This window comes from Pelodiscus sinensis, chromosome 1 (assembly GCF_052426305.1).
Source record: "Pelodiscus sinensis isolate ZL-2025 chromosome 1, ASM5242630v1, whole genome shotgun sequence".
Taxonomy (NCBI): Eukaryota; Metazoa; Chordata; order Testudines; family Trionychidae; genus Pelodiscus; species Pelodiscus sinensis.
Genome location: NC_143052.1, coordinates 117,407,399 through 117,433,941, shown reverse-complemented (window position 1 = coordinate 117,433,941; position 26,543 = coordinate 117,407,399). Strand labels below are relative to the sequence as shown.

The 26,543-nt window shown below is 44.0% G+C and overlaps 1 protein-coding gene across 1 annotated transcript in view; it reads right to left on the bottom strand.

Moving 5' to 3' along the window:
* The window catches only part of PDE3A (phosphodiesterase 3A), a 376,204-nt gene that overhangs the window by 18,409 nt on the left and 331,252 nt on the right, over positions 1 to 26,543 (bottom strand). Inside the window, exons 10-14 of the mRNA XM_006121290.5 lie at positions 14,618 to 14,729; positions 10,413 to 10,526; positions 7,943 to 8,142; positions 2,435 to 2,638; positions 1,892 to 2,047 (exon numbers count right to left, since the gene is read on the bottom strand). Coding sequence (XP_006121352.3) covers positions 1,892 to 2,047; positions 2,435 to 2,638; positions 7,943 to 8,142; positions 10,413 to 10,526; positions 14,618 to 14,729 — 786 coding nt within the window. The remainder of the gene's footprint in view (positions 1 to 1,891; positions 2,048 to 2,434; positions 2,639 to 7,942; positions 8,143 to 10,412; positions 10,527 to 14,617; positions 14,730 to 26,543) is intronic.

The following is a 26,543-nucleotide window of genomic DNA, read 5'->3' as shown; positions in this document are numbered from 1 at the left end:
TCAGATTTCATGTGAAGAAGTTGTCAGTGGTGGGAAGAAAGTTGACTGATGAAAAGTTTAACATGTAATTCTTTCAAGCTTGATGGTGAGGTTGATTTACAGTTTGGAACATTATACTGCTTTTTTTATTAAATAGATGTCTAACTGGTATACCTTTAAATATCAGCTTTGAGCACATGGAGGAAATGAATTTAACATACTGTGACAATACTGCGTATGTGTTTTTCTAAATTTAAACACAGTAAAGTTTTTGATAACACTTGTACAGAGCTGTAATTTTTCAAAGCCTGGTGCACCTTTGTTTTTTAATAGAGAAGGGTACCGTCAAGAATGGCTCAATTTTCATAGCACATGCTGAACTATATTGTACATTTGCAATCCAGTTTTCAAGGAAACCTATTTGGGGAAGATCGGTATATTCCTTAAAATTCCTCCTTCAAAAATGAGAAACTGGATGTTTTCCCTAATACAGATAAATTATTTCAGGGACTGAGACAGTGGGTAGGCTGGTGGGTAGTAGCCAAGTATAAGAGCCACTGGGCCCGATCCCAGCTAGGGTAAATCAGCTGATACATATGAGTCCATTGTCTTTAATGCCTCCACCAAGTTCTGGAGGCAAATTGCTACTGTACAGCATGTTGGTATGGCAACTAATGTCATTCAAAGGACACAATGGAAAGCACATTGCATAAAGCACTTGGAAGCATTGATTTTTTTTCAGGAACAAAGTGCACTGATTAAAAATATCTAACAATTTAATAGAATGTTTCTGGCTAGCAGCAGCCATGTTGTAATCTACTTGCAAACATATTATATAATGCCCATCCCCAAAGGAAGATGGAAAGCAAGGGCAACAAAGATAAAACCTTAATCAGTGAGCCAACAGAATTTACTGTAAAAAAAGACAACAACGTAATAATTTTACTGATCTTGTTTCAGAGTTTATTGTCAACGGCTTTTATGACAATGCTGGCTATAGTATACCAGAACAAGTACTCTGCGTGCCATTAGCTCTGATGGAGCCAAGGTGAGCCAGATCATTATACTTGATTGGTTTGCAGTGGTGTTGAAATGACTGCATCTCTTTATGGGAGGTACCATGAGGTGCAGCAAACAAACAACAGAGTCCTGAAAAAAAAATCCAGGCAATAATGGCAGAACTTACTCTTGCAGTAGGATCTATTTTTAGTGATTAGTCTTATATTTGAGCAGAGGCCAATCTCCTCTTGCATCCTCCAGTGCTTTGAATGAGGAGGCCAGATAAATGCTTGAATTTTTCTTCCTCTCACTCCCCCTACATATACTACCAGGGAGCAGAAGGAGGAAGCCAGCCCTTTCCTAATGACGTCACTAATGTGCTAAAATTAGGGGCTGTCAGCATCCTGCAGTGACCTCTGGGTCACTGTCCAGCACTTCCCAAAAGATTCTGGGGTGTTGGGAGGAAGTGGGTTAGCCTACTGGCCTATTTCTGATTATGTAAAATGTGCAGTATAGTTACCCAGAGCCCTCAGCGCTCACAGTGGCCCTAGATGCAGTGGGATAGGTTCCCTGATTACAGGCCATGCTGATTGGGCAAAATAGGTGGATTTTGAGAAAGTTTAACATGTACAACTGGAAAAGATTAAGATCAGAGCTCTCTCAGAACCCAAACTTCCAAATGAGTATCAGTGGGTTGCTTTGCTTCCAATTCTTGCAAACCAAGCTATGGTGTTTTGTTCCTGAATGCCATTGTGAACTTTGAATGCTGACTAGTTGACAAAACCAGAAAGTGTATTCCTCAAACTAAAAAGAAAAGTTATTTCACTTAGCACTGAAATGCAGTAAACTTCACAGTACAACATAGCAACATTACAGAATAGTAAGACATTCCTGTTTTGGACACACATTTTACCTGTTCATAAAATTCATTAACAATGCCCTCTGTCCACTGCAAATGCAACTCTTTGCATTTAGCAGGCCCATTGATGTCAGCCAGTTTGATGCACATTTGGCAAACCAGCAAGCGGTCATTTTCATTAGTCCAATCAATACCAACTTCATCGTTCACCTGGAAGAAAGGGAGTGAAAGCCATTACAATAGCCCATGATAAGAGGAAACTCTTGTTCTGTGTTTTGCTAAACCAAGCTCAGCTACTGAATGAAAACTACAAACCACATTACTGAGTGATGTAGCTTATTATGCAGTTAAAGTAACCAATTTTTGGTAATTTTCAATAGCTTAGATAGCTAAATAAGGATTATAAAAAACTGTTTGTTTTTAGAAATACCTGTTACTGTTTCAGTATTACTATTCATTGAATGAAGATGTCTTTCTGTGTCTGTGTGGCTGCCTTTTTAGTGATATTTCCCAGCTGCTGACCCATTTGATGTGCAGGAGGGCAGAAATAATTCTTTTTCCCTTTAGAAAGCATTAGAAATGAGAATTCCTTGTTACCTTGGCATTGAATCTGGCTACAAAATCAAAGTGTTTCTTCAGGTCAGTGGCCAAAATAGCCTCAATTACAAGGAAGCGAAAATGCTTGAACTCCACGTGATCAAGGTTGACTAAGAAGTTATATTCTGGCCTGGACATGAAAAGATTCCATGCAGCAGCTGCATGATGGTTCTCCAAAACAGAGCGATCGTTATACAGCACGGCCTGTGGAAACAATTCACTGAATTAAGAATTCACCTAACATATGAAACAGAAAAACTGGAAATAAGAATGGCTATTGGAATTATGAAATGGCTTTTGATAATGGGACAAATGAGAGAAAGGATCAGGTCTTAAAAAAAGTTGCAGAGAATTCGGACAGCAATAATAGATTTTAAATATCTTTCCTAGTCGTTGTTAAGACTGATTTGGAAGTTTCAGGTCTTATCTTCCAGACAATCTTTCATTTCTGGTTGACCAGGGCTATGATGAATCAATCTAATTTTATATTCACCATTAATGCATTGGAAGTGAACAGAAACTCACCACGTGACAGTGGCAAACTGGAAATATGAGATCCTTTGGAGTGTCAGACCTAAAAGTGCATGCATGTGTGTATGTGGGTTATATATATTTTACACAGTCACACACTTTAATATTAGCCATTAATGCACATTAAATACATTATTTAGATAAATAGAGCGTGAGCGAGCAACAGAATGAGACATCTCATCACCTCGTCTTCAAGAGCAATGACGTTTTGTGGTTGGGGTTTCTGACTGGGTCTTTCAATCTACTATGGTTACTCAGACCACCTGTATAGGCTGATGGGAACTAACAGAATTCCTGGCCCCTGGGCAAGGTGGTTGGAGGGAGGGGGGGGGGAGGGAAGGCTGCCTCTGTACTCCCAGAAGGGGCAGGGCCTCAGGAGGAAGGAGCAGGTCAGCCCTTGGAGCTGCCCAGAATGCCCCACTACTGCTGTAGCCCTGGATTTAAAAGCCCTGGGGCTCCAGCTGCTGTTGCAGTCAGTGGCCAGGAGCCCCAGGGCACTTGTAAATCACTAGGCCATGGGGCAGCTCCCCCCATCAGTGGGCCTTCCTGATCCTATGTTTTAGACATATATGACCTGACAGACCCTGCAACACCAAAATCCCCAATTGGTTAAAATCCTACTCATGTTGAAGGCCCCGGCTCTGAGAAATGATGGATTTCCATTCAAAAACTAGATTGCACTAAGGAATATAGGTTAAGGAACAGTCCCAGGATTTAAAGTCACATGGTCAAATTGTGTTTCAACTTCAGCCACAATCTCTTGGCTGTTTAGCATAAGGAGAAACATACCAAATTTGTCTGGGGATACAGCAGAGGTTTTATTTAGTTTTGTGGAGATGTGTTTACATACATTCAAGCACATACTTGATCATCACTGTTTTCACGTACCACCTGCGTCAGAGTAATATTGTTTTTGTCTTCAGAAGCCATCACTGTTCCTCACTGCTTATATCGGGTAACAAAATTTGAGCTGCTGTGAGCAGCTTAGCCACAGACGAAACATGTCAGCCATGTGAGACATCTGCCCTGATAGATGGGATAACTCATGATAGGAGAGTTTTGGCTAGGCAGCACTTTGCCATTCCTCAAGTCCCACTGCTGCTGCTCTGGTACCAAAGCAAGTCATCAAAAGAGGGCAGGAACCAAATCTGAATGGCAACTTTGCAGACTTCATCTGATACCAAAGTGAAGTGATATCCAACAGGAACTTTGGTGCTGTCCATTCATTTACAACCCAGTAAATATTTGCTCTTGAAGTACATCAGCTAACTTCTATTCTTGATTTTTTACAACTGGCTAATCACAAGTGTTTTTGCTGGCTCTTAATAGAATGCAAAAGCAGCTTTTCTTTCAAAAATGGGCATAGTACCTAGCAATCATCAATGGATTTTATCTTGCCAACGTCCTTATAAGGTAGAGAAGTGCTATGATATACAGGCAGTCCCCGGGTTACATACAAGATAGGGACTGTAGGTTTGTTCTTAAGTTGAATCTGTATGTAAATCAGAACTGGCGTCCAGATTCAGCCGCTGATGAAACTGATCAGTTTCAACAGCAGCTGAATCTGGACGCCAGTTCTGACTTACATACAGATTCAACTTAAGAACCCCAGGCATCCCCAAGTCAGCTGCTGCTGAAACTGACCAGCGGCTGATTCCAGGAAGCCCGGGGCAGGGGCTTCCTGTAGTCAGCCACTGGTCAGTGGCTTCCTGTAGTCAGCCACTGGTCAGTTTCAGCAGCGGCTGACTTGGGGACGCCTGGGGCAGAGCAGCTGGGGTGCTGCCGGGTTGGTCCAGTAGCGCCCAGAGCGGCGCTACGGGACCAACCGGCAGCGCCCCAGCTGCTGTACCACAGGCGTCCGGAGCAAAGCCGCGGAGCACGGGGGCAGCGGGACAGCCCAGATGCACCGTGGCTGTCCTGCTGCCCTTGGGCTCCGCGGCTTTGCTCTGCTTTGCTCCCCGTCTCCCTGGTCTGCAGACCAGGGGACAGGGAGCAAAGCGGCGGAACACGCGGGCAGCGGACAGCCCAGACGCATGTGGGCTGTCTGCTGCCCGCGTGCTCCGCGGCTTTGCTCCCCGTCCCCCTGGTCTGCAGACCAGGGAGACGGGGAGCAAAGCAGAGCAAAGCTGCGGAGCACGCGGGTAGTGGACAGCCCAGACGCGTCTGGGCTGTCCGCTGCCCGCGTGTTCCGCCGCTTTGCTTCCTCTCCCTGGTCTGCTGGAGACCAGGGAAAGGGCCCCGTTCGTAACTGCGGATCCAACGTAAGTCAGATCCGCGTAACTCGGGGACTGCCTGTAGATGGAAAACTGAAGTACAGTCAGACCAAGGGTGTATTTACACAGCAGTGTTGTTTTGGAATAGCAATAACAATTCTGTTATTTTGAAATAAATTCAAAATAATGGATGACTTATTCCAACTTCTGTCTACATATCTATATAATCAATGCCATCACAGGATCTAACTACATAAGCCAGAATAACAGGGGCTCAAACACCCACACATACTCTACTGTGCTATATTTCAGTAAGTGCCAGCAATACCTCTCTGCCATATACACTGGTCAAATCAGACAGTCTCTGCACCAAAAGATAAATGGACATAATTCAGACATCAGAAATGGTAACACACGTAAACCTACGGGGGAACATTTTAACCTCCCTGGACTTTCAATAATGCATTTAAATTGATTTAAAAGCCATTTTTTACAAAGTAATTATATCACCCTATTACATAGAGGAGCAGCTGAAGTGGAGTTCATTTACAAGTCCAATACTATCAACATACACTTTAATAAAGATCCTTTCCAGTTACAGGCACTACAAAAGCAATTTGCCCACCTTTAATAGTCACATCTCCACATCAAATACTGTGGGGCCATGTCTACACTAGAAGATTATTTTGAAATTATTAAATTCAACTTCTGGGCACCCAATTTTACAAATTCGAAGTTCCATGTCCTCACTACAGAGAAGAATCGAATGTAGTCCAAGGCAGGCTCCATTAATGTGGATGTGCGACCTCAGACTCAGGGCTCCAGGAAGCACTCTGGGGAGCTGTGGGTGGCTTTCCAGTGGCCAATTAGTTGTAATTAGGAACACTGAAGCATCCACTCTAATGTTATTTCACACTTAGAAGTTTAGGAATAGTGTTATTCCTCATGAAAAGCAGGACTACAAAGTTTGAGTTCCACAGCCCTTATTCCTGAATAACGAGCTTGGTAACATGCTTAGAAAATTGACTTTGAGGGGCTAATTCTGGACTAAAGTCCTGGTGTAGACCAGGCCTGAATTAGACACATCTACCCTGAATCAATTAGCTTGTTTATCACTGGTCCTACAATTGACAGGTAACTTCTTTTGTTGTTTATCTATCTATCTGTCTCTACTGTGTACAGATGTAGTCTCCTCACCTCAAAAAAGATATTTTGGCCTTGGAAAGGGTTCAGAAAAGGGCAACTAAAATGATTAGGGGTTTGGAACGGGTCCCATATGAGAGAGGTTAAAGCGACTGGGGCTTTTCAGTTTAGAAAAGAGGAGACTGAGGGGGGATATGATAGAGGTTTATAAAATCATGAGTGGTGTGGAGAGGGCAGATAAAGTTATTTATTAGTTCCCATAATAGAAGAACTAGAGGACACCGAATGAAATTAATGGGTAGCAGGTTTAAAACTAATAAAAGAAAGTTCTTCACACAGTGTGTAGTCAACCTGTGGAACTCCTTGCCAGAGGAGGCTGTGGAGGCTAGGACTATAACAGAGTTTAAAGAGAAGCTAGATAATTTCATGGAGGTTAGGTCCATAAAAGGCTATAAGCCAGGGGATAGAAATGGTGTCCCTGTCCTCTGTTTGTCAGAGGTTGGAGAAGTATGGCAGGAGACAAATTACTTGATCATTGTCTTCGGTCCACCCTCTCTGGGGCACCTGGTGCTGGCCACTGTCAGCAGACGGGCTACTGGGCTAGATGGACCTTTGGTCTGACCCAGTATGGCCATTCTTATGTTCTTATGTTCTGTAAACCTCATTCCATGAGGAGAACACCACCTATTGGCTGTGTCTAGATTGACATGATTTTGCGCAGAAGCAGCTGCTATTGCACAAAATCTTGCCACCTGTCTACACTGGCCGCGAGTATTTCACAAGAACACTGACTTTGTAATGTACAAAATCAGTGGTTCTTATGCAAATACTCTGACGCTCCCGCTCAGGGATAAGCCCTCTTGCGCAAGTATTCTTGCGCAAGAGGGCCAGTGTAGACAGCAACGTTAATTTCTTGCGCAAGAAAGCCTGATGGCTAAAATGGCCATCGGAGATTTCTTGCGCAAGAGCGCGTCTACACTGGCACAGATGCTTTTGCGCAAAAGCAAATCTTTTGCGCAAAGGCACATGCCAGTATAGACGCTCTCTTGCGCAAATACTTTTAACAGAAAAACTTTTCTGTTAAAAGTATTTGCACAAAATCATGCCAATCTAGACGCAGCCATTCTGAAATAACTATTTTGGAGTGTGGATGCTCCACTGCTGCTATTTCAAAATAACTCTTCCCCAGGGCCATTCTAAGTAATTACTCCCCAGTGCCTCCTTAGGTTCTAAATCAAGGTAGCATGTCCACATTAGGGAAGCCTGCCTTGGACTAATTTTGAGGCTTCCCTGCAGTGTAGACCTGCTATTTCAAAATAAGCTATTTTTAAAAAAAACAAATACATCAATAAGTTAAATATAAAAAAATCCATTTAGCACTAAATGAAAATTCTTTAATGGTAATGGTGCTGAGATTATGTACAGAGTTAGCGCACCATGCTCTACAACAATCACAATACGTGCAATAAGAAATACAGTAGCTGATGCTAACCATTTCCATAGTTTACATTAGGCAAGTACCTGATGCAAGCCAGGAATAATCCTTAACAATGAAGAGTTGTGCTCAAGTCTTTGGAGGCTTAACCATTACGTGGACTTAAAAACACTACCCAACACTTACCTGAGGTGCGCTGGTTGCAACCAAAAAGGCATTGGTCCTTCCTGGATGATCATAATCATGCATGGCTGCAGCTACATAGAGCGCCATCAATTCTAGGGCAGGGATGTTGCCAGCTAGGCAGCCGTAGCTATCATCCGCAGGTGTACACATCTTCGAAAACACATATCCCATATGGCCATGAGTGATTCCACTATCAGAATCTGAGCAGAAATAGAGTCCCTTATTGAGGTTTAATTACTTATTGAAAATATAGACCACGAGCAAAATTGTGTGCCTGTGTGTTGCAAAACAAACAAAAAACAAAAAATATTGACCAAACCAATCATCTCCGATCTGGTCTAGCAACACAATGCAGAAACACATAACTCCAGGATTTCTGGTATTTTGTGTATGTTTCAGCAACTCAAAAATTACTGTTACCCTAACTAGAATTGGCAGAATTGGATTTTTTTTATTATTCTGATCAATTTTTTTTATTATTCTGATATCAATGTTTATTTTAAGCATTTTTTCCAACTTTTATTTAAAGTTTCTCTGTTGTGCAAAAGATGGGTTTTTAACATTTTCCTCTTTTTATGTATGTAAATTTTGGAGAAAATAATGGGGGATTCAGGCAATAATTATTCAGTGGCAGGATATGTTTCAATTAAAAAAGTCAAAACTTTATAAAACCGTTAAACACAAACAGTTAACATCACGTGCCAAAAGTAAACATCTTTAATCAAGTTCTTAGAAATTCTCAAGCACCGTTTTTCTTAATTTACCTAGATGTAATTTTGGTTAATATCAATGAATTTTTTTTGTTAGTTTGTGTGTATACAGTACAATCATTGTTAACAACATTTACCAATCAAAATAAAAACTTCAAGTCTAATCAGAACACTTTAATATTCTGAGCCATTAATTCATTCATTTTGAGGCATTAATCAATGAGCACTCTAGAGTTTCTTAGCTAAATCCAAGCTTGCATAATATGGCTCTCTGGACCACATAGAGGTTTATGAGTCTTTTACAGACGTTGAGCTAATAGATTTGTGCCTTTATGCTCAGAGAGTGGAGGTACATGCTTTTAGACATGGAGGTTCTGGGACCAATCTCTGCTGTCCACAACCTACACAGAAGTCTTCTGGAACATATCACTTCCTGAGGCAGATACTGGACAAGACAGATCACTGGCCTATTCTGCTATGGTGATTCCTATGAATGAACGTCTTTCAAAAATGTTTCTGTTTAAAACCACTCTATTTGTAAAACATCTATCCACCCAAAAGATCCCAAGTGTTTATTAAACAATACACACCAACTCCGCTAATCTGCAGACATCATTGACATCATCACTTAAGTAGCTTGTAGAAAGAACGGGCTTAAAAAGAATATAAAAAGTAAGATGGTCCTACAAAGCTTACAAGAGACTTGAATTCATATATTTTTAAAGAGTAAAATATTGTGCTTCTACAGTATTGTTAGGACCCTACCAAATTCCTGGTGGTTCATTTTGGTAAATTTCCCAGTCCCAGGATTTTAAGCATCTTAAATTTCATGGATTCAGATACCGAAATATGAAATTTCAAGGTGCTGTAACCATAGGTAACCTGACTCAAAGGGAGGTAATGGGGTGGTCGCAAGTGTATTATAGGGGAGCTGCAGTATCGCCACCCTTATTTCTGTGCTGTTGGCAGCAGTGCTGCCTTCAGAAGTGGGTTTTCAGCCAGCAGCCACAGAGATTACTGCACCCAAGGGAGATTCCTGAAGCTGGGTCTGACAATGGTCCATGCAGGGAAAGAGGAAGTCCTGTCCCTCAACTCAGATGGGATTAGCATCTGGAGCCCAGTAGGATCCCTCATCTGGGGCTCTAATCCCAGAACTCTCTAATTCCAGGGTCAATGCTTAAGGATTAAAGGGCCTTGGAACAGAAGAGTGAGTGTGTGTACATGGAGGGGGCATGGCATCTTCCCTGATCAGAGCATCTTGGGCATATTGCCCATGTTGCCAGCTCTGTTCCCCTGAAATGATGATCCCCCTCCTCCTGTACAATGTCACCCCGATTTCCATGCTGCTGCTGGCTTCTTTCACCATGGCGTGCCCGGCCAGAAGCTGCTCCCCTTCAGCTACCCACCTCTGATGGGAGTATAGAAGTAAAAGTGGCAATACTGGGACACACCTACAATAGCCAGGTTTCATAGGGGAGACCATATTTCACTGTTAGGAGTTTTTCACAGCCATGAATTTGATACGGCCCTACATATAGTTGATGGAAATTCATTGGAAAGACTGGGACTACCATACACCAATAAATAGTCTAGCACACATTAAATATCTAATATATATTGCTGAAATTGCATGCCTTCTTCTGAAAGTTCTCCCTATGCAGCCTCCTTATTTTTATGATTTTTCTCTAGAAAATTAAATGCACCGTATTCCACAACCCATATTTTAAAATCAAAGGACAACAGTATATTAAAAAGAATACCTGAATCACTTGCTGACCCATGGTCATTCATCACAGTTGGGAGTCCTGGGACAGGCTGAGTGGTAAGGTACCAAACAGCATGTAGAACATCAGTCGCGTGAATTCTGTTGTGATCTAGGATACAAATTAAGGCAATCAATGACAGCATTATTAAACATGCAGATTTTTTCCTATCCAAGGGCACATAGCACCATCTACTGGATACCATGGTGAACCTCTTGGAAGTTTCAATTCAAGGAACAGTAAAAAACAAGCATACATTACAAGGCATGAGACCACCACTTATTTTACAATGCTGTAAGTGTTCAGCTTTCCTTTTACCAGTAAGTTGCTTTTATACACCAGGAACGACAAGGAGAAGCTATGGAGGAGCACCACTTTCTCAAGAGACAGAGAAAAGAGGGAGCTTTTGGAACAAGAGCCATGCTCCCTTCCACTTTCACTACACCTTTTGTTATGCAAGCATCATCCACCTAGTTAATACATGGGGTGAATCCTGGCTCTTCTAAAAATTGATGGAAAGACTCCCATTCATGTCACTAATGCCATGATTTCTCCTAGCTTCTAACAATAAGGCCTGTCTTCATTGCAATAATTAGCCTGAGTTATTCCACTAGCCTAGCTTGAGTGAGAGCAGCCACATCATGAAACAACAGTCAGGCTATACTGTGATTGGATTAGCATGTGATCAGCTGTGCTAACTCAAGCTGTTGCCTGTAGCTGCATCCCTGCTTAACACTGGCTTCAATCCACACACCCCAGATGGGCCAGCCAACTCAAGTTTAAAGCAGAGTACCACTGAACTTGAGCTAAAGGTGCACGCATGGAGATGGGAGTCAGAGTAGGGACAACACTAGAGTTACACCTTGAGCTAATACCACAAGCACACGGGTCCCTATATAGATTTTACTGATCTCTGGTATCGATCTTTAACTATGCAGCAAGTGGGAAAAGGGCCCTTCAACTCCAGAGGAACTTAAATGTGGTATTTCTTTAGCAAAGGTAATAAGATTCTGGGACAGAGCTCTAGGAACCAGGAAACTATTAGATTACGTATTTCTATACAGATTCACTCAGTAAATGTATCCCAATAACATCCAACATGTTCTATATACAGTAATATGTATCTCTACAGGAGGGATGTGAATGGTTAACGGGCAGGAGCTGAAGCAGCATCCCACCCACTGCAGGCAGAGAGCTGCTCCAGCTCTGAGGGACCCACGAGCTGGCTGACAGTGGTGGGCCCCGCCTTGTCCCCCCGTACAGTAGGCAGGGGCTGCTCCAACCATTCGGCTGGAGCAGCCCTTGTCTGTGGTGTTGTGTGTGTGTGGGGGGGGGGGGGAGAGAAGAGTCATTCCAACATGATGATGTTTAAGCAGTTAACCAATTAAACTGGATTTTACATCCCTACTCTGCAGTAAATCAGATTAGGGATGTTAATATGAGCTTACTTTACTAATCGAGTAGTTGCTAGAATTTTTATCAACTACTCAATTAGTTAAAAGGGGAAGGCAGACAGCTCAGTCCCTGCTTGTACTGGGTCTGGGACCAAACCCTGCTGTGACTCTGCAATTTAAAAGGCAGTAGGAGTGTGGTCCCAGACCCAGCGTGAGCAGGGACTGAGCCAGGCTGCCTGCCTGGCTCCTAAAACATGCAGGCAGTAGCAGCTTCCCTGGCCTCTATCTGAGGCAGCAGCATGTGAGAGTGGGGCGGGGCGGGGGGGGGGGAAGAAGGGGGGAGGGCAAGCAGTACCACAGAGACAGTGCTGGGAGGAACTGGCTTTAAAACTGCCTCCCCCCCCCAGCACCGGCTTCCCCCCACCTTGCTGCCTCTGATATATAGGCAAGAAAGGAGAGGGGGGGATGCTAGTAGTTGACTCTTTTACATCCCTAAATCAGATATCTATATATAGAATCATAGAATAATAGGACTGGAAGGGACCTCAAGAGGTCATCGAGTGCACCCCCCCCCCGCCCTCAAGGCAGGACCAAGCTCCGTCTACACCATCCCTGACAGATGTCTATCTAACCTGTTCTTAAATATCTCCAGAGAGGGAGATTCCACCACCTCCCTTGGCAATTTATTCCAATATTTGACCACCCTGACAGTTAGGAATTTTTTCCTAATGTCCAATCTAAACCTCCCCTGCTGCACTTTAAGCCCATTACTCCTTGTCCTGTCCTCAGTAACCAAGAGGAACAAATTTTCTCCTTCCTCCTTGTGACACCCTTTTAGATATTTGAAAACCGCTATCATGTCCCCCCTTAATCTTCTTTTTTCCAAACTAAACAAGCCCAGTTCATGAAGCCTGGCTTCATAGGTCATGTTCTCTAAACCTTTAATCATTCTTGTCGCTCTTCTCTGTACACTTTCCAATTTCTCCACATCTTTCTTGAAATGTGGCGCCCAGAACTGGACACAGTACTCCAGCTGAGGCCTAACTAGTGCAGAGTAGAGTGGCAGAATGACTTCACGAGTTTTGCTTACAACACACCTGTTGATACAACCTAGACTCATATTTGCTTTTTTTGCAACAGCATCACACTGTTGACTCATATTCAACTTGTGGTCCACTATGACCCCTAGATCCTTTTCCGCCATGCTCCTTTCCTAGACAGTCACTTCCCATCTTGTATGTATGGAACTGATTGTTCCTTCCTAAGTGGAGCACTTTGCATTTCTCTTTATTAAACCTCATCCTATTTACCTCTGACCATTTCTCTAACTTGCTAAGGTCATTTTGAATTATGTCCCTATCCTCCAAAGAAGTTGCAACCCCACCCAGTTTGGTATCATCTGCAAACTTAATAAGCGTACTCTCTATCCCAATACCTACATCATTGAAGATATTGAACAGTACGGGTCCCAAAACAGACCCTTGCGGAACTCCACTTGTTATCCCTTTCCAGCAGGATTTAGCACCGTTAACAACAACTCCGTTGTTAACCGTTAACAACAAATACATATGGGCATGTATTTGCTCTTTAACCCACAGCCATCTAGCATAGAACAACTGGGATGTCTGCTGAAAGCTATTCCAGATCACAGGTTGGAAATCAGTATCCTACAGCATCTCTCATGTGGAAGCATATCACAGTGTGCCTATCTCTAACTTAGCTCTTCTGCAGGAATGGGCAATTATTCCAACAAAGGCAGACAAGGCTGATAGTGACACCAACCAATAACAAACATGGTGAGATAAAAGTCCCAGATACCTATACACTCTCAAAACCAGAGCCAGAAGATAATTAAAGAAAACACCCCAAATCCTAAATGCCAAATAGAGAGAAATGTGAGGACAGAGTTACGCTTGACAAAATTCTGACTGAGCTATGCATATTTTTAGCTTTTTGCACAGGAAAAAAAAGCTTCTGTCAGAAAGTTACTAAAGTTCTGCATTTTACCCACTGGAGGGCGGTATGGTGCTAGAACAGAGCACTGGCTCCCAGTCAGCTAGGGAAGCAAAAGAGATAGTACTTTGAAGCCCGCTCTCGTGATCTGAGGGGAGACACATATAGCATGGACTGCTGTGCTGTGCTGGGCTGGGCTGGGCTGGGCTGGGCTGGGGGGGAGAGGGAGGTCAGACAGGGGCTCAAAGGCTAGTGAGGGAGGACAGACTGGAGAAGGGGCTGAATGGGAGTGGAGGTGGAGAGCCACATAGGGGGGCGGGGAGGGGGGTGGTTTGGTAAGGAATCTGTCAAAAAAAAAACACCTAACATTTCCTGAATCTTTTTTCTTTTTTTTGTCTGCGTTGTTACAAACATACTTGCTGCCAGGTATTTTGAAATGAGTGACCAAAAATAATTAAAACTGTTGTGATTATATTGTGTTTTTTTGACAAATAAAATATGAACAACTTTACAGAATCAGAAAATATTGTGAACAGAAATTTTAATTCTTGGGTGCAGCATTCCTTTAGGAGTACAGAGAGTTCAGAAACAGTCTTCACAGAGGACAATTGATTTAGGAGTGACACATGTATTGACAAAATTGGAAGATACTCACAAAGCTTTACATACATCAGATCCTGAACACCAAAAGGGAAATACTGTTCTTACGCATTTAAGACAAAATGTAGCCCTTGCAAAAAAAATAGCTGTAGTGACTGGGGAGAGGAAAGAATGTATACAAATATTTGTTGAACATGTTAAAAAGTCAATGACATCTGAGCAATAGACTCTTATTTGACCTGCAGTTTTACTTACAAGGTATCTCCCGATATCCACACTCCAAGGCATGAAAATAATTCATGAACTCCATCTTTGGAATTTTAAAGGCTTCAAATAGCCCCATGTCTTCAAAAAGCCTGTATGATACCTGGAAAAGGAAAACAACCATGATGCTAAGTAGACCAAAAAAGCTGATCCTATTAAGTCACTTGGTATATCCCTACTCAATACAAGATTGTTCCCTGTGGCATTTTTTTCCACATGTATCATCTGGCTTAGTTCATGTCGGGGAGCTGAGGCACACCCAGCTAAATAGGCTGTTTAGAAAGTGTTCTTGTTATTCACCCAAATGTTCCTCTTCTTTGTACTCTCTTTGGCTGTGTCCAGACTCAAGGGTTTTTTCGGAAAAAGTAGCCTTTTTTCGAAAAAACTTCTCCTGCGTCTAGACTACAGCCGCGTTCTTTCGAAATTAAATCGAAAGAACGCGGCTTTTCTTTCGACGGCGGAAAACCTCATTTCACGAGGAAGAACGCCTTTTTTCGAAAGTGCTCTTTCGAAAAAAGGCGTTCTTGAATGCAAACAGGGCTTTTTCGAAAGAGAGCATCCAGACTGCCTGGGTGCTTTCTTTCGAAAAAGTGGCTTGCTTTTTCGAAAGAACTGCTTGCAGTCTAGATGCTCTTTTTCGAAAGAGGCTTTTTTGAAAGTATCTTTCGAAAAAGCCTCTTTCGAAAGAGGCTTGCAGTCTAGACGTAGCCTTTGATTGTTCTAAGCAATTCTTCTCTGATGGTTACCCCCTTCCAAAACATGTATCTGGTTATACTCCTTGTTCTTGAACTTTAGACAGCCTACACACAAAGTTTTAAGTGCCTCAAAATGTGGTAGCGCCTCAAAAAAACCCCCCAAAAACCCTACACCACCAAGTGAAACTCAAACATGTGGGGGGAGATTTAAAAAGCAGATAGGAATTAGAATCTTTGAAAATCTCCCCCCCACATATCCTGTCCCAAAGAGTACGCATTGACATTTTTTCTGCACTTTGCATAATCATGTAAACAGATGAAGGAGAGGAGGAAAAGAAGAAGCACAAGACTGTCAAATAAAGTGGGCCTAATAAATGATTTTGCTATTTTTCAATCTTGTTGGTAAAATTACAGAAGTGAGTTTTCAGGAGGAATATGACTGAAGTGAAGGAATTTTCAGTAGGGAAGTGACTCAGAGCATGCAAGCATGGAAGAAGGTTACAGAGAATTTTGGAAGAGGCGGTGTTAAGACTGGTAGCAGCGGTGGAGTGAAGAAGCTGATGGGGGAATAGAACAGAAGACAATGTCAGCAATGCAGACAGCAGTTTTATGATATAGGCAGAGCTTGAAAGCATTGACAAGTTTCAAATGTATACATAATGTAATGGGACCTAGTGAAATGCCTATATTACGTTATTCCAAATTTCCCTTTGAAATCAGCCTCTGCAGCATTTTTATTAAATGTTCTTGTCATAAGGTGCCTAGAACCAAACAGGGATGTTAAGGACAAGTCGACTATCTAATAGGCAAATGCTTATCGGATAGTCGACTAGTTGCTCTTCTCTTCACTGCCTCAGTCACATAGAGGGAGCGAAGGAGGGAACAAGGAGGGGTACTTCGAAGCGCCAGCGCTGGAGGGAGTCTGGGTTTGGTGCGGCACTGCTGCTTTGAAATGCCGTGGCATTGCTGCAGGAAGTGCCGCTGGGGCAGTGCTGCAGGAAGCCCAGGATCAACTGTGCAGTGCCACCCTATCAACGAATCAAATAGTCAATGCAAAAATGCATTAACCATTCAATCAGTGAAATACTCGATACTTAACATCTTTAGAACCAAGCACTGCATTCTGTGTGTGTTCCCACTAAAGATGTCAAATCCTGTTTAATCAGTTAACCGGTTAAACGTTACGCAGGATCCCATGGACGGGGCCCGGACTAGAGTGGTCCCTGCCTCACTCACAGGCAGAGCTGGCAGCCCTGTGGAGCACACTACCAGCTGTGCAGGGCTCCAGGCACTTGGCGGCTGCTGGTTCACTAGTCATCAGTAAGGGTATGTCTATACTACAGCACTAATTCGAACTAACTTAATTCAAATTAGTTAATTCGAACTAAGCTAATTCGAACTAGTGCATCTAGACCTAAAAACTAGTTTGAATTAGCATTTTGCTAATTCGAACTAGCATGTCCACATTGAGTGGACCCTGAACCGAGGTTAAGGCTGGCCGGAAGCAGTGCCGGCAGGGCATCAGGTTAGGACTTAGAGCGTGGAGCTGCTGTCTCAGGCTAGCCGAGGGCTGTGCTTAAAGGGACCCAACCCCCAGCCCGGACAGACAGTTCTCAGGGGAGGACTTGCTTGTCTACCTCGATGAGGGACAGCAAAGCAGTCCTGGCTTGGAGTGCCCTGAATGCCCACAGTCGGCACATCACAGCACTCGGCCATCAGCCTGGCTGCACTTGCCGCAGGCTGCCATCCATGGGGGGGGGGGGGTCAATCTGCGGGCTGCAGGAGAGCTTCCACCCCAAGGAGCCCGCAGAGCCACCCCAGTCCTCCCCATCGGGGGCTTGTGCCCCATTCCTCCCTCACCTCCTTCCACTTACCCTTCCCCAGCCCCCCTTCCTGATGTAAAAAATAAAGGACATGTGTGTTCAAAAATAGAAACTCTCTTTATTGAACAAAACTCGGGTTGGGGGGGGATTAACCTCTGGGGAGACTGGGAAAAGGAAGTGGGAGAGGGGAAGAGAGAGGGTGGGAGAGGAGAGGGGGAAACCTGGGAGGAGGGAGCTGGAAGGGGGAAGACAGGGGAAGGAGGAGAAGGGGAAGTATAAAACGATGGTACACCATATCTTCAGTACAGTGTACAGACGTGGTCTCATCACCTCAAAAAAGATGTTTTGGCCTTTGAAAACACCAAATGAAATGAATGGGTAGCAGGCTTCAAACTAATAAAAGAAAGTTCTTCTTCACAAAGCAAATAGTCAATCTGTGGAACTCCTTGCCACAGGAGGCTGCGAAGGCTAGAACTAGAACAGAGTTTAAAGAGAAGTGAGATAAAGTCATGGAGTTTGGGTCCATGGAGTGCTATTAGCCAGGGGGTAGGAATGGTGTCCCTGGCCTCTGTTTGTGGAAGGCTAGAGATGGATGGCACGAGACAAATGGCTTGGTCATTGTCTTCGGTCCATCCCCTCCAGGGTAGCTGGTGTTGGCCGCTGTCGGCAGACAGGCTACTGGGCTAGATGGCTCTTTGGTCTGACCCAGTACGGCCGTTCTTATGTTCTAAGCTCAGGGTCGGGGTCTCACTGGACCACCTTGATTTTTATGCAAACCTGCTCTTGGGTGGCCAGGCTGGCAGCTATCCTGCCCTAGACGGCCACTTTCCTGTGCCTAGTATGGAGGTCGTGGACGTTGGAGGCTTCCCCCCAAACCTGGATGAGGTCCACGATCTCCGCACTAGACCAGGTGGGCGCCCGCCTATTGCGGCCCCGGGCAGGCTCCTGGGAGCCACCAGCCTGGTCCCGGGAAGAGGCGGAGGGCGGGGTGGCAGTGGGTGGCTGGCTCGTGCCGTGCCAGGTGCAGGGTCTGCTGGCTAGGTGCTGGCAGGCTTGCACCTGGCACGGGCACCATAACCAGACCATGACCCTTTAAGGGCTCCAGGGCCGGGAGGGGGGAGACGAGTTCCCCTGGTTGTGTCCAGAGTGACCACCAGGGCAAGCTGGGGAGGGCTAGCTTCCCACTAGTTCGAATTAAGTGGCTACACAGCCCTTAATTTGAACTACTTAATTCGAACTAGGCGTTAGTCCTCGTAGAATGAGGTTTACCTAGTTCGAATTAAGCGCTCCGCTAGTTCGAATTAAGTTCGAACTAGCGGTTTGCCTGTGTAGCGCCTATGAAAGTTAATTCGAACTAACGGCTGTTAGTTCGAATTAACTTTGCAGTGTAGACATACCCTAAGAGTGATGTTTAAGGTGTAACTGGTTACCTGTTCACATCCCCAATTCTCACCAGAGTTGTATCAAGGTGGAACCACTGTCTGCCAATTCTACCATATATTACAATTTGCACATGCAGTACCAAACATTGTACTGGCCTTTGTTTTGACAACATTCCTGAACCTAAATTAAGCTGCTGTCTCAATCAACTGCTGCTCCTTTCAGCGCATCACATGTTTTAACTGGGATCCACAATCTACACTGATGGGGGTGTTATATCCAACCTTTAAACTAACACTCTGAATATCTGGCCTTGGTAGATACATTAAAATAACTGTAATTAACGGATATGAATTTATAATCTGAGCGATCTTCCAGGTTTTTTTTTTACTAGGAATTTTCTATCAAGCAGAATTTTGGTGTGATTAATGCTGAACAATTCTAACAAAAATGAGAAAGGACGGGTGAAGGAGAGAGAGCACAAATGTAGTTTCTGACTCTGCCCAAAGGATCTCTCTCTGTTATCAAGTGTCTGACCATTGTGCTTCTGTTAGTAGAACCTGCGCACTGATCAGCTGCTACTTGGCACAGGGTACCAATGGCACTTGTTTGGTACTAATGCCCAGGAACATGATAGCAATATTGGAAAGTGTTGGCATGGTGAGCCATAAGCACCAAAGTTACCATCAACAGGAGCTGCTTGCTGTAGTGCTATAAAGGACACATCTGAGCAACTTGAAATAGCGCTATTACAGTGCATGGACTATCCCTCTTTAGAATTCAGTGTCCAACCAAGATGAAAATATATAGCAGAACCATCAAAAAAGGGATACAACTCTTTCTTCAGTCACAGAAAGTTAGAAAACCTGAGGGCACCAAATATGGAAAAATGCTTCTAGAAAGACTCTTAGCTATCTCTTTAGCTATAACTTCAGTGGCTACAGGAGATTTGCAATGGAAAATCCCTATGCATCTTAGTTCTGGAGGCTAACCGTAGGCATTAGAGTATGGGTAACATGACGGGCTCAGGGCAGGAGTTAGTGCAAGAGTTCCAGGCATCTGTCAGAATTAGGCATGTCTTCTCTGAGCACAAAACACACTTCTTAAAATCTCTGATTTGCCATTGGGGAGAGAAAGAGAAAGGAAAAAAAATTATTATTTTTTTCTGAACTGAGGAAGGAATGAACCCCTCGTCCTCTAACCTGACTATATAAGAAAGTTACACTGAAGAGCTACTATTTGTGATAGGTCATCAACTTATCAACCCCCCCTCTTTACCTATACTGCTTTCTCTCATCTTTCTGTATGTTATATTGTTCTGTAGTTCCACACCCCAATCAATCACCCCCTAGTTTTCTTTTACCTACCCCATAGCTAATGCCTCCTTAACTTTATTTCCATCAATGTCTTACTCCTGTGTGGTACAGCCAAAATAAATAGAACGGAAATGGAACGAGAGGATAATATGTTGTGTGTATTTGCTGGGTAAAGTTTTCAACAGCAGTTAAGTGATTTAGGAACCTGACCCCATTTTAAAAATTGACCTAGGCAGTTAAGAGTGACCTTCGGCCCAATGACATGCACTTTTGATAAGGCTCTTCTGAAAACTTTAGCCTGTGCATTTAATCCTTAAATAAACCAAAGTATTTTACCAAAAACTGTCAAAACCCCGTGAGGGTTATGTACCCAGAGAAGGCCCAGAGCATCTTAAATATAGGAAGCTGCACCAGAGTCAGCAGCACATGAAAACTGACTGGAGGTTTCTTCAAGACAGGCACCAATAGCTCTCTAAAAAGAGAAGGATTATAGCCAGAACCATAGTCAGTGGGTCTGTGCATTGCATAAATCAGCTAGGACAAACCTTATAAAGGGGGAACCAACAGGCTGTATTCTACCTATGCCCTGTGGTTTGCTGAGGTGTTGCAGCCATGTTTGTCCCAAGATATCACAGGGACAATGTGGACAAACGAATATCATTTATTGGACCAACTTCTGTTGGAGGTAGAGATAAGCTTTCAAGCCAGACACTGCTCTTCTGTAGGTCTTGGAATTGGTCCCTTGTATGTGCTCACTACTTACTGTAAACTATCTGTTCAATCTTGAATTTACCTGTAACTCTTAGTATCTTTCCCAAGCCTGATGAGGACCTCAGGGTAGCTCTGAAGCTTGTTTCTCTCACCAACAGAAGTTCAATAAAAAAGGTATCATCTCACTTAGCTAGTCTCTCTATGCCCTATAGTAGCAGTGAGAACTCACTTGTGAAGGCAGCCTTTTCAGCAAGGGCCTACGATTTCTAAACACATTAAACAACTGTGGCCATATTTCTCTATGCTGAATATGGGACACCTGGTAAAATTACTCATATTCAAGTACATTCAGTGGCAATCACAGTGCTATTCAGTACAAATGATCAAATCATAAAGTTGACAGAGTCCCTGGGAAAAAGAAATACTAGGTAGTTGGATTCTTTCTATTGATTTATCTTCCTATTTTTAAGGTTCTAAGGTTTCACATGGGGAGGGGTGATGCATACCCCTATCCTCCCCCACGCCACTCATAGAGAGACGTGACACACACTCCTGTACACACCTCTCATGGGGGGGGGGGGTGACTGACTCACCTGACACTCACTACCCAGCTCTTGGCACGCCATGCTTGGCTGGGCTCCCAGGAAGGACCTGTTTCACCTGGCACTTGGTGCTATCTCTTCCTGAGGCTACACATGGGAGCACACTCAGGGTCACGTGCTCCTCCCTAAGATTTCTGTCAGGGAGCACATCAGAGGGTGGCCAGCAGCAGCCTTTTTGCACTGTGTGGGAGGGAAGGGATGAGAGCTGCTTCCAGCTATGGGGAAGGGGGTGATAATTTGGCTCATGTCTTTGAAGAGTTCATGCCATCCTGACCACACAGGGTGAAAGGCAGCTCACGCCTCCTGGTTATTGCTAGCAACAGACCTAACTCAGCTGCCTCCTGTCCCCCTGCAACAGTGTGGGCAGGAAGGGGTTAAGCCCTAAGGATGCACTGTGCACCAGGGCCCTGGGAACCTGACTGCAGGGGCTTGAACAAACCCAGCCAGAGAGGTGGCTCAGCAGGGGAGATCCCTCGGAGACAGAGCAGGCCTGTGCTCCTTAGGGGTAGAGCTCAGGGGAAAAGAGTACTGAGCCCTTGTTCTGCGGCTGTTGTGGAGCCTGCAGGTTCAGGAGATATAGAGGTGGGAAATCGCTACCCCTGCACTAGGGATGTTAAATTTAGATTAATTGGCTAATCGAATAGTCAATATAATTTGCTTCGACTATTCAATTAGTCAATAAAGGTGCCTCTGCCCTTTTTAATTTCAAAGGTGAAAGCGCTACGGGGAGCACAGGGTCAATGGGGGACTCAAGCAGTCCCCTGCTGGCCCCATGCGCTCCACGGCATTTCAAAGCAGCAGCACCACATGGAGCCTGGGGTCAGCTGAGGACTCAGGCTCCATGCATCATTTCAAAGTGGCAGTGCCGTGTGGAGCCCAATATCAGCAGGGGAGTCCCCAGCTGACCCCAGGCTCCACACAGCGCTACCACTTTGAAGAAGCTCTTTGTCTTTCCCTCCACTTGCTGCCTCTTTTGGATAGAGGCAGCAGGCTGGGGGAGGGGGAGGAGGAACAACTAAGTTGACTAGTGTGCTGACTACCTGATAAGTATTTGCTTATTCGAAAGTCCCTATTCACATCCCTACCCTCCACACCAGTCCAGAGCATAGCTGAGGAGCGGGGAGGCTACCTCATACTAGTGCTGTGCAGGGCTCTGAGATACACAGGGCTCAGCTCCTCCTGGACAGTGCTCCTGGTCAAAGGGTCTTTCCCATTTTTACGAAAAAGTCAGGATCAATATTTCTTCTAATCATTTCCATACATGCGAGGCGTGATGTTTTTGGATACACTGAGGCATGTGTGAAAGTTCACCACCAACAGAAACAAAGAACCTAGGTGTGGGTGTTTTGCTAATCAGCTGGGCAGCATGAGTATCTCCCGAGGGGCTGCAAAAGTGCACAACGTATGGGACAACTGATCAGGACACCCGAAGAGGGCTTAAAATACAGGACTATTCCTTTAAAAATGGAACATCTGGTAATCCTACGTTAAATTGCATGGAATAAATACATTTCAACAAATGCCCTTTGTTTGGCAAGTAGTGTTACTTCCCTCTCTCATTCCTTCTGCTTTTTTTCCCTGTCTATGAAGAGCTTAAATGCCTAAATGCATAATTTATATATCAAACGTGTCTGGCATCTGTTAAAACAAAAACAAACCCTTCCAGTGAAATGATTTTAATAGATGTTTCTTTCAAAGAGGGAACTCATTATTCACGTGTTGCTTAGCACAACCATCTTCTACGTACAGCTTATTACAGGCAGTCCCCGGGTTACGTACAAGATAGGGACTGTAGGTTTGTTCTTAAGTTGAATTTGTATGTAAGTTGGAACTGGCGTCCAGATTCAGCCGCTGTTGAAATTGACCAGCAGCGACTGAATCGGACATGCCTGGGGCAGAGCAGCTGGGGTGCTGCTGGGTTGGTCCAGTAGCGCCGCACCTCGGCGCTGTGGGACCAACCCGGCAGCCCCCCCAGCTGCTCTACCCCAGGCGTCAGCGAGAAAAGCCTGGTCTTTTTTTGGGGGGGGGGGAGGCGCAGCTAGTGCGCCCCCCTCCCCAGCAGACCAGGGAGACGCGGGCGGCGGGACCCCCGAGATGCGCCGCGGTCCCGCCGCCCGCGTCCTCCGCGGCTTTGCTCCGCGTCTCCCTGGTCTGCTGGAGGAGAGGGGGGTCCCCCAGCAGACCAGGGAGATGCAGAGCAGCTTTTCTCGACACGGAGGACGCGGGCGGCGGGACTGCCGCGGTGCGTCTCGGCGGTCTGCTGGGGGGAGGGGGGCGTGCAGCTATTGCGGGGTTCCCTCACCCCGTTCGTAAGTAGGGATCCAACATAAGTCGGATCCACATAACCCGGGGACTGCCTGTATAGGCACATGGATTGTGCCCACAGTAGCTAGGAAGATTGTGTACAGCTAAATAATTAAGTAAATATATTCTTATGTATAGGAATCTAGAAGCCTACGTTCCCATCAACATTAAGACAAAATAAATCAGAAATAAGATGACACAGGAAATTGAACAAGTACTTATGAAAAAGTTTGGCCAACCAGGCAGGTGCGCCAATGCTTTCTGAATATAGTCATGTTCAGGTTAGGTGAGTTTCTGGCAGTCATGAGTTCAACAAATTAGATCCTGCCACCAATAATGCCCTGACTCCAAAACCCCAATATTTCCATTCATGGGTTATTAATTTTCATTCAGAAGAATCCCTCTTTTAAGGAACAATGTTCCCTACAATGAGATTTCCCATGCCATTCTTTTCTTTGTGAAGAAACATACACATGATCAGACTGTGGCCAATAGCCTCCAGCAGCTGCTAGCTGTGAAATGTTTCCCAGGGGCTTTATTTACAGGGACAGAATCGGAACCTTGACACTGTAGATTCCCCTAGAATTTGAGCCCTGGCAGTTTGGTAATGGTCAGAGGGGAGATGCTTCCATTTCAAGCTATACATTTTCTTCCAAACTCACCTTTCTTTTTAAAGCAAACTGGTTTCTTCCTTACAGGAATTACAATTAGAAGAGGGGATAAAATAAGTGTAAAGTAAGGCATTTTCAAGCAGAGAGTTTTGTTGTTCCATTCTTAAGTGAGATTTTTCTGGAAAGGTCTTTCTACCCCTTTGTTTATAGGTTTTTCTGTGCTGCATTTAAGTGCTTTCCATTGTATTAAACAAGTATGCTTTTATGGACACAGTTGTGTGGGGCCTTTTTTATAGAATGGCTAAATCAATTTAACATTCCACATATAAGAAAGCAACATCTCAAGTAGCCTTAAAAATGCTAGGCCAGCATTTGCTTTCTAAGCCAAACACCCGCCTGGGGGCACATGTCAACTCCTCTTTATTCCACCTCATACATTTTGGATTGTGGGGCATGCATTGTTAATTCCTCTGGTTAATTTTCATTCTTTCTATTTTTTCTTTTACAAAGGGAAGACCATTTAATTGTGGAAAGCTGAGATTAAATCACCGATACGTTGGTTTTCCTTTTTTCATTTCACTTAAAGACAAACTGTGATATAAATTACACATCAGAAAAGTCAACTAACACCCTGGTTTGTTTGTTTCTTTTAAAAGGCTCATTTAGTTTAGTCACTGTGCCGCCTCATTAGTGGGGAGACATCTTCATTTTAAATCCAAATTAATCTTCTTCCATTCTGATCTTGGTCATCCCATTTACACTGATTTCTTTGTAAATGGATTGTCATCAGAAATGTTGAAGCTTGAAGTTAAGGATGCAATTGTTGTTCACGCTAAATAAATTATAAACTATCCTCACATTTTGAAGCACTTTAGATGGTGCTTAATATCCCTCATCTTACGTATCTGCCTCTCACCCAGGACACATCATTTGGTCTGTGACTAGTGACAACTCATTCGAAGTGTGAAAAGTGCTCTTATGTTCAAGCTGGTTTTCTAAACACCCAAACTCTGCAGGTAAAAGCAGAAGGGGCAAAACAAAATGGCAATGGTGGAGAGTAGTGGCGACTGAAGTGGGGACAGCAGGGGAAAATGGCTGGGGGAAGTGTGTTGTTTCATGCTTTCTCTGTTAAGAACTGATAAGTGAAATACAGAGGCATATGAACAATCCAAAGATTTTGTTTAGATCCCATTTGTTGGGTGTGTCATTGAGCAAATGTTTAAATAAATATACAGGCAGTCCCCGGGTTACGTACAAGTTAGGGACTGTAGGTTTGTTCTTAAGTTGAATTTGTATGCAAGTCGGAACTGGTACATATTGTAGGGGAAACTCTAGCCAAACATTTCTACAGAGCTCAGTTTTATTCTCCCACACCTCACTTCCCTCAGTCCTTTATTCTCAAGCTGAGGTGTCTGCTGAGAAAAGCCGCTCTGCGTCTCCCTGGTCTGCTGGGGAGGGGCACTAGCTTTGTGTCTCCCTGGTCTGCTGGGTGGAAGCAGGTAGTGCGGGGTTCCCTCACCCCGTTTGTAAGTAGGGATCCGATGTAAGTCGGATCCATGTAACCCGGGGACTGCCTGTACTCAGAGGGGGAAATAGCTAATCCTGCTTTTCACTATATTTAATTGCTGTGTATTGGCCTTGTTATTGCAACGCATAACAGAAAGAGCTAGACAAAAAATCTGTCAATTGTAGAACATTCTAAATGATCACCAATATACAGACTAGACTTTCCCTTTACCCTAGAAGGAATCCAGAATATTGGCAAGCTGGTTTAGCACAGCTGTTACATACTGAGGTATCGGATGGAGTTGCCATTGCTGACAAGGAAACAGCTCAGTGAGTAAATTCTAATGTCACTCTGAATTAGTCTTTTTCCCTGGTTGGCTTTTGAATTATCTGTATGCATCTGAAAAAAATCAACAGCTAAAGGACCTGGACTTGATTTAGCAGTAAGGGCATGGCTAGACTTGCTTTCACTATCGAAGAAGATATGCAAATCCGGCGCAAACTTGCATATCATCTTCGATTGCTTTTTTGAAAGAGGTTCTTTCGTAAAAGAAAGTAATCTAGACGTGATTCTTTCGAGAAAAAAACCCTTTTTCGAAAGAAATGTTCTTCCTAAAAAAAAAAAGTGAGGTTTACACAGTTCTTTCGAGGAAAAAACAACAACCCTTTTTTTGAAAGAACCGTGTCTAGATTACTTTTTTGAAAAAACCTCTTTTGAAAAAGCGATCGGAAGAAGATATGGAAATTCACGCCAAATTTGCATATCTTCTTTCGAAAGTGAAAGCAAGTCCAGATGTACCCTAATTGGTGTTTGTTTCACTAGGGACTGGTTAGCACGTTAACTTCTTTAGGTTAGATCAGGGGTCTCCAACCTTTTAAAGCGTGAGATCACTTTTTGAATTTAAGTGCAATCTAAGATCTACCTCAAACCCAAATATCCTTGCCTCGCCTCTCTCTGAGGCCCTGCCC